This window comes from Camelina sativa, chromosome 8, assembly GCF_000633955.1.
Source record: "Camelina sativa cultivar DH55 chromosome 8, Cs, whole genome shotgun sequence".
Classification (NCBI taxonomy): domain Eukaryota; kingdom Viridiplantae; phylum Streptophyta; class Magnoliopsida; order Brassicales; family Brassicaceae; genus Camelina; species Camelina sativa.
The window spans coordinates 23,228,051-23,236,853 of NC_025692.1; the positions used below are offsets into that span (position 1 = coordinate 23,228,051).

General features: G+C 33.3%; 2 protein-coding genes across 3 annotated transcripts in view; one reads left to right on the top strand and one right to left on the bottom strand.

Moving 5' to 3' along the window:
* LOC104709854 (probable LRR receptor-like serine/threonine-protein kinase At5g10290) overlaps positions 1 to 302 on the top strand; it is a 4,593-nt gene extending 4,291 nt beyond the window's left edge. Inside the window, exon 11 of the mRNA XM_010426405.1 lies at positions 288 to 302. Within this exon, the coding sequence (XP_010424707.1) occupies positions 288 to 302 (15 nt within the window). The remainder of the gene's footprint in view (positions 1 to 287) is intronic.
* LOC104708071 (transcription factor MYB39-like) lies at positions 2,193 to 7,934 on the bottom strand. 2 transcript variants are annotated; one of them, XM_010424556.2, is made up of 7 exons: positions 7,758 to 7,934; positions 7,424 to 7,489; positions 5,269 to 6,815; positions 3,956 to 4,143; positions 3,519 to 3,861; positions 3,302 to 3,431; positions 2,193 to 3,203 (listed from the first exon to the last, which is right to left on the bottom strand). In XM_010424556.2, exons 5-7 carry the CDS (start codon positions 3,649 to 3,651, stop codon positions 2,453 to 2,455), a joined length of 1,014 nt encoding a protein of 337 aa, XP_010422858.1. In that variant the 5' UTR covers positions 3,652 to 3,861; positions 3,956 to 4,143; positions 5,269 to 6,815; positions 7,424 to 7,489; positions 7,758 to 7,934; the 3' UTR covers positions 2,193 to 2,452. The 2 variants fall into 2 exon arrangements, with proteins under 2 accessions (XP_010422858.1, XP_010422859.1); XM_010424557.2 differs by having other exon boundaries at positions 7,403 to 7,489.

Here is an 8,803-nt window from a genome sequence, read left to right on the forward strand (position 1 = left end):
TTTTGTTCTTCAGTGAAGTAAGAGTAAGATCAAGTGTATTAATCTTGTTTTGTTGTTTCACGATGTATCTTTGAACTTAGAATAAAAATCCTCCTGTGAAAGAAAAAGAACTTTTGATATTTTTGTTGACTTTTTCGTTGACCTAAAAAAAACCTTTTTTTTTGTCGTCTTTTAATGCCAGGCCTTATTACATAGTTGTCCTTTATATGGGCCTATTAATGGATCTCTTGTTTATAAATTTTAGTATATCTGTATTCTAACATAAAAAAACTTATTTGTTATTGTAGTTTCTAACAAGTTAAGTTATATACATAAAATAGAGTAAAAAATAAACATGTTTAACCATTTCTAAATTGAGTTTCATAATAGAAAATGTTTTGAAGTACATTTTGGGTTATGCTCTCGAAGTTTTGGTTATTTAAATTGTTTTATTTACAACATTAACCCCTAACTATTTTTCTAAAATAACAATTCCTGAAAACTCATTTAATAAAACTATTTAAATCGACCTAATTTGATATATTTATTGCCATAAATAGCTTGACAACATCTATACATTTCGATTTTACCAAAAACAACTTTACGCATTAAATTTTTAATCCCATAAAAATCTCCAAACCTATTTTAATAGATCTTTAGGGACTGTATGATCTCTTAAATTTAAATGACACAACTGAGTTTGAGTAACAAATGATTACAATCGCAATAATTATTATAACGTTAATAAAGGTCATAAAAACGAGAACCCAACTTTAAAAACTCAATAATCGGGTATATTTAACTTTAGCATAAAAAACATTTAATATAATATATAACGTGTTAAGAAACTGAATATTATTATGCGATAATGTTATCAACTCAAATAGGAAAACACTAAAATCTCTCTTTTATTGCTACGGATCGTAAACTCCTTGCTCATCAAGCATTTTCCATGTATAAATATCAACTTCACAAACAAAACACAACGCACAACCAAAACCACTAATATGACGGTTTTGAAATACGGGTTAAACCACTAATATGACGGGTTGTTGTTATATAGCGGGACATGTTATTAACATGACGGTTTGAATTAACATTAGTATAAATATAAAATATTATTAATTCGATTTTGAAACACGGGTTAAATCTTTCTTTAATTATTTGGTCAATACCACTAATATAAGAATATTAGACATATTAAATCATGGTAATTTAACTAAAATTTTGTAAAACAATTAAATCATTAGTAAAATTATGACTTAATCCGACAATAGCTTATAAATTACATATTTATGTATTGATTTCCCCTATTATTGTTCTAATAATTGACAATCCAAACAAAATTATTATTTAATTAAACAAAACAAACTAAATATAAAAAACAAAAAAAAATAAAATATTATTATTTTTTAAAAAATTGTTACGGCACCTTAAAATCTAGTTACATTGAATATGAATAACCAGTTATTAACATACATTATTCATTGACAAAAAAAATCCAAACATGATCTATTCGGATACGGATGAGAGTAGAATACGCTAATAGCACAAGATCTTTTGCCCAAGACGGCAAGCCTCAATTTAAAGAGTCAATTCAACTTTTAACGAAGATTATTAAAAAAAAAAAAAAGGACTCAAAGAATGATTTGATTTCTAAACCTAATGAGATATCACTTTATCTGACTGACATCACATACTTTCGTCTTTTAAGTTTTAATTACTAGATAATATAATGTCTACTTGGCATTTTTATATAATAGTTAGCCAGCAGATCACATGTGCTTTCTTCACTTCTTCCATTATTTGATCTTTGGCAATCAAATCAATCAACCTTCAAACTCCATGAATGATAATGAAACAACTCGCTCTAAAATGTATGGTCTTCATATGTAACATATTTAAACTCTACTTATACTACTTACTAACTTTAATTTGTTTAATTTTCTGCTTAGGTCAATTACTTTAGCAAAAAAGTAGAGATACACACAAACTGCTCTTTGATTTTCGTGTGTTTCATTAACATAATAACAGTTTGCCTATTAGTTGTCTTTTTGTTGTTGTTGAGAATGGTCTTAGTTATTATGATCATATCTATATTGATGAATGATCCGAATGTTATCACCAGGAAGGGTAAAACAAAAGATCCATATTATTATCAAAAACCCTAATTATTCAATAACATACAAACTAATACTACAAGTGATCTCCACTTCACAAAAATCTTTATATATTAAAACTCGGTGAGGGGTACAGACATGTATATGCTATAAAGAACATTGACAATAACATGCATATGAGTTATGAAATATGTACTGTGCTGTACATTCTACAACATGAGCACATACATATATGATGTCTCTATAATATATATAGATATGCAAATTAATAAAATTTTCCAACAAGCACAGTTCCAAGAGTAAATTCGATTTGACTGCCTCCAAAACATACCTGAAAAAGACCAAAAGAAGGGCTAAGGAATGTCGGAAAATATAGAATCATCCAATAGATGATCAGGCCATGCAGCTGAAGCTGAAGCTGCTGATTCTTGGCCGCTTGAAGAAGTGATATTGCTGTTGACATCTTCAACACCGTACTGGTTTCTAATCAGATCATCTGTCACAACACAAGAAGGCATCAAACTCTGAGTTGAGATGGACGGATCCGAGAGCCAGACCGGGGACACGGGTAGGTTTTCTCTCTGAGTGAAGAATTTGAAGTGGTTGTCATCAGGATTCTGGGGGTAAACAGATGATGGTTCCATGTTGGAGTTTAGGGTTTTAAGGGGTGGTAAGCTGTTGAAGTCCTGAAGATATGAACCGAGGCAACCAAGGTGGTCGAGATTGTTGCTGTTGGTCTCTTTGAAAGAGGCAATAGAGTTAAGGAGACTGAGAGAGTCCAAGTCATTAGGGTTAACGCTATTCATGAAAGATGATGGTTGAAGAAGGTATTGGAACAATTGGATTTTGGCCATCTCGGTTTGGAGTTTCAGTATAGTGTGGTGATCTTGATCAATTGGAAACTGTTGCTGCAGATCAACGTAGCCTCTCAGGTTAGAGGACAGAGACATGAGCTGAGATAAGCCGGTGAAGATATCGGTTCTTGGACGATGAGTCATTGGGTCAATACCCATGTGAATCAGCTTCTTCTTCAAATGAGTGTTCCAGAAATTCTTGATCTCGTTATCTGTTCTACCAGGTAACTGGTTTGCAATCGTTGACCACCTTAAAACATCATCATTCACAAGCAAGAGCGTATAAGATCATTTGGTACACAAAGCCGTTGACTTAAAAAAAAAAATCAGAAGATCATAAATAATTACTTGTTTCCAAGAACTGAGTGAAGGTTCAAGATAGTCTGTTCCTCGTCTGGAGAGAATCTCCCTCGCTTGATGTCTGGTCTCAAGTAGTTCGTCCACCTTAGCCTACAACTCTTCCCACACCTGTTAAGACCTGAAAAGAGAGAATCACATAAGAAGCTTTAATCTCATGATCACGCTTCTAATAAAAGAAAAAGACAAAAAACAGAAAAAGAAGTACCAGCGAGTTTGGGAAGGGCTCTCCAGCTACTATGACCATGCTCTTGGACATAGTTGACAAGTTTCTCATCTTCATCAGGAGTCCAAGGACCTTTCTTGAGACCAGAGTCATCACAGCTAGGAGATCTTCCCATGTTAGATGATCTTCTTTATCTAATCAACAACGGTCTCTCTCTCTTCTTTTCTTCCTTCTGATCTATACTGTTATAATTGTCTCTGTGAGATTTGGTTGCTTGCCTCCTTCCTTCCTTCACAACCACTAACTGCTTCTTATTCCAATTTATATTAAACCTAGCTTCCTTTTCTCTTCATGTCCATTCACCACGTGCACCTTTCCTATTCGCCTACCAAAACAACCATGTCCCTTTCACCTTTCAATTCCAATTTTTCTAATCAATTTTTTATTTCTTTTATCCTCTCATATACGCATTCCCTTACCAGTGTGTGAAAAAATCATTCAATGTAAATTCTTCCTCTTGTCTTAAAGCAACATTGGTATCATCTCGGGGACAGCCGTCTCCAATGGACAAACACATACCATTCGATCTTTTATTTGTCCTTAATTGGGAAGCAGTTCATAAGTAGCCATCACTATATATGCCCTAGCACCAAACCCTGCATTTTGTCTAGGTGAATAACAACACATAGTTATATATTGCTTTGGTCTCTCTTGATCAAAATCCAAAACTCTAGTCTAGGTTTTCTGCTCATATAGATTCAACAAAACAAAAACAAGAAAAGACACAGATCAACTAATACTAAAAGCAAGAAGGGTTTCATCATCTTTTTTATGAAATCCATAAAAGATTTTCTCCGAGTAGGTGATGAGGGAGGTGAAGGGCAATAAAGGCAATTTGACAGGAGGGCTAAACTGTTAGGTTGTATTATTTTAAACATTGGAATGACAAATAAAAAGAGAGAGGATTTGAAATAGAAGTCAGCGCCAACAACACATGGCAACAAAAGGGTGGCCAAAGAAGACACATCTCCTCTGGCACGCAAAATTAGGTTTCCTCGCATCATCCATTTCCATGGCATATTAATTAATTCATATAGGTAGCTATATGTTAATTCTATTTTTCTACTTATCCAAGGCTACGATCAACCAATTCCATACCAAATGCAAGCAGTGAACCCTAAGAGCTTGTCTCTGAAAATGAGAATTAATGTTTCAAGAATCAAGAAGATGAAAGTAAAAGATGCAAAGTGGGTTTGATATATGACCGTTTTAATATCTTGTTTGACACATCATGATAAAGTCTTTATATAGCAAAATTTAGGTAATACTTGCAGAGATTGTCAATCCCCAAAATTGCCTTTTCTAGGAAGAAAAGATACCAAATGAAGAAACTTGTAACATCAGGGAAAGTATACTAGTTATAGTTATAGTTACAGTAAATATGATATTAATATGTAACAATTAACAAAGCAAAAGATTGTTTTCACAGCATAAGATTCCAATCAGAACATCAGCACGAAATGTTTTATATAGGATATATAGATTGTAACACCGAATAAAGTTGATTAACAGTGCTAACCATATATAGCAAAGTATATAAATTGTGCAGGAGACCATCAGTACTAGTTATAATGGGTGAGGAACCATTTTTCACCATCCATAATTGTTTCCTAAGGCGCATTCAATGAAAATTCAGACAGCAATAGTAATGGACATTGGACACTTGGACAGACAAATAAGGATATCAAAGTAACAGGGGCAAGTTTTGGTATTATCAGAAGAAAAAACTTACTAATGATGATGGTGACAGGCTTGATGTGACAGGTTTTGACCACTAGGGTGGAGCTGGTTAGGGGAGAGGTGGGTGCAGGAAATGATCTATATCTCCACCATCTTTGAAACCTATAAGACTTTCTACCTCCGCCTTAGTACTGCACCCAATGGCATATCTTGAGCTCTTGTCTTTTTCTTCTGTGTCTTCTATATAATGAAGATCATAGGTTCCGTGCAGAAAATTCAAATCGAACGACTTGATATCAAGAAAACAAAATCTAATTAAGAATTAGAGAAAAATCAAACAAGAAGATGTTTTACCAAATGAGGACATCAAATCTGTCGGTTTCTATAGGATATTTTAGTGCATTCAGTAACTGTAGGTGAAAATGAAATATGATACCCTGATTTGCATTACCATATTGTCATATCAACTCATTTTTACCTTACCTGCAGGTATAAACATATACACATGAGGCTTGACAAACGAACAGTGCCTAGATAACCCAATCCGGATCTTCATGCGTGGTGTATATATATGGTTTCATTCCATGAAGGATCAAGCTTATATCCTAGGGTTTATAGAATGGCTAAAAACGACGAATTTAAAAATGTGTTTAAAAAAACAAGAAAATTGTTACAAAAGTTTAATTAAAACTAGAAAAAGAGAGATTCGAATTGCTTGTTGAATTAGGGTTCCTCGCAGAGTGGACCACAGTCATGAATGGAAGAAGCAGGTAAAGAAAATATTAAAAAAATTAAGGAAAGCACTATAATTAAGTATTAATTATGATATATGTGATGTCACTTAAACCCTTCTTTTCCTCTATTTTTTTCTTCTTTTGAAAACAACTTGGTTGTAAAGTTCAGCTAAAACAACTGAATTGCTTCTTCTCCTAAGTTTCAAACCAACGCGTCTAAAAAGCTCGGACTTTCTATGCTACAAATGTTTAACCCTACACCGTACCTATTGTAATATAATGTGAAAATCATGATTCGAGATGATCTACAAGAACAAACTATAAACCTTATATATCTGCAGTAATATACTGAACTCTTGATACTTACAAAGCGAAATGAAATCAAGATGCTCGTATTTCCCATATCATCAGCATCAGTAAGAGTCCTAGAAGAAATTCCAACTAGTGACGAGAGTGGTGACTGTAAAACCAAGAAGAATAAATATGCCACACACGTGTAACAAACATATATATCACACACGCATGCATACGTATAATCTTCATTATTCCTCTATTTTCAACTGTTCACATGGTAGCAACCCTTATTGGATTAATACAGAGAAATGAGGCCAGGAAATCTATTTGGTAATTTCTTTTTTATCTGTAGTAATCAGATTATAATGGTTGTTACGTATATATAGCAAACGATTAGTTTTATATGATAGTGGTCTAAAAGGCATTAGTCTTTAAAACTCAGGAATATATTATTCAATCCAGAAAGAGGAACAAGATATCACCGTTCAAAACCTTCTTGCTTACTCTTCATTTAGAATAGTAAATTAGCACATACTTTTCTCAACCGTTACGCCCAACATTGCTGGAACATCTGCTAGAAAAAAGCATCGTCACAAGAAACCTCGAGAACATGACAAATTCAAAAAAAAAAAGAAGGGAAAGAACAAGAATGTCACCATTAATTTATAAAGTCAGTCAAATATTATATGACCTAAATCGTGTGGTTTTAAGCGTTGTTTTTGTTAGCTATCAACCACTAAATGTCAGTTTAGGTGGCTGAGCTTCTTTTGTCGTGGACATTAATTGTTTTACAGCTCAAGACAGTGAAAGTCATGGATGCTAACGATGGAAGCATATGTTATCCAAGAGCTCTACAAATATATCACTTTGGATGCAACAATGGCATCTATCATTTAGTAAGATATATATTTACACGATCGAGTAAAGTTTCACTAAATGCAGAAAAGAAGAAAAACTATAGAGGAATGTGTAGCTAATGCAAATGTTCCTAAAAAGATAAGAGAGGCGATCTAGCTTGTACTTACTTACGACTTTCAAAGGTGCATGTAACCAGAAGTTTTTCCAAACGAAAATAAAATGGAAAATACGATGTCATTGTTGATAAATTCCGTCACCTCAGAGAAATATATAATATGAAGTTGAGAAGATTTTGGGTACCAGGAATGTCAAAAGTATTACATTTCTTTTCCATTTTTGTATGTGCATGTCTCCACGACCCTGTATTCATACTATCCGTGTTTCGTCCTGCCATAAAAAAAAATGTACATTTAGGATTGTTGATAATCTAAATAAAGCTCACAGCAATTATTAGAAGTGAATAAAGTGTGGTAAGTTTAAACTAAATTTTGTTAGACCCAATCTAACAAATCCCAAACTGAAATTACCATATAGAAAACCCATGAACTAAGAAGCAAGAAGCAGATAAACAAATAATGAGGCATTATAGAGCAAACCAGCGATTATACTTGGTATCACACCTAAAAGAAAATTCTAAAGACGGTAAATAACTTACCACTCTTCATAATAGTATATACGCATCATCTTTCCTTCGTACATCTGTGGTAAATCGGTAGAATAATTTTTTTTTTAAATGTTTAGAATTGAAAAAAGACTAGTAGTTTTGGCTTTATCAACTCGGTTTTGGTTGAGGTTACCAAGTTAGTGGTGCCTTCTCACTAAAAGCTTTTTATAGGGGTTTTCACTTTCAGAGAGGTCCACCTTCGGCACATACTAATAGAGAAAGACGTTTATTATGGTTAAAGTAATTTATGTAGATCTTTATTAATTTCACAAATCTGCACAAACATCTAGACAACTTGAACATATAAAAGAGCTTTTGAAATTTGAGATTTACGAGGAAAAGGAGACGAAGTTAGTGCAAAGTAAAGTATAAACCAAACAAACGAGATTAGTTACTATAAACCAAACAAACGAAGATTATTCAGTAAATAAATCTTAAACAAGTATAAAAAGTCCAGCTTTCACTTTGACAAATGGGGGACAAGAAAGGCACAGCTGAATAAAGTTAGTTACCTTTACCAGTCATGTGATAAAGGTGGAAAAGGTAGATTTCTGTCATCTTTTTCATGAATAATGTACTTTGAAAATATGACATTCCCAAGGCAGTTTCTTTAAAAGTTTAAAGCACCAATCAAGATAGCTCAAAAACACTGATAAAACCATAAAATTTGGAAAATACTTTACCATACTAAGTTTGTATGTGCTTCGTTAAAGATTGGATTGAATGAAGTATATTAGTTAAAGATTAGACAAGGAAATGGGAAGAAGTATATCTACAAACCTCAGAACCTAAGAGAGTCGCCACACCACTCGCCATATATGTTCTTCGAATTCATCGTTTCCCTCACCAGGAAAGCATCAAGGAGAAGACAAAAAGAAAATCTGAAAGACCCTGTAAGATAACATTGTTGCTTTTAAGAAGGTAGTAGCTAAAGCAAACAGGCTAAAGTGATCTATCTTTTCATGAAAGTGTAAGAGTTTAAAGACAAAAGACTGGGGAAGCTTTTTTGCATGAAAAAGTAAGCCACATGGTCTGAC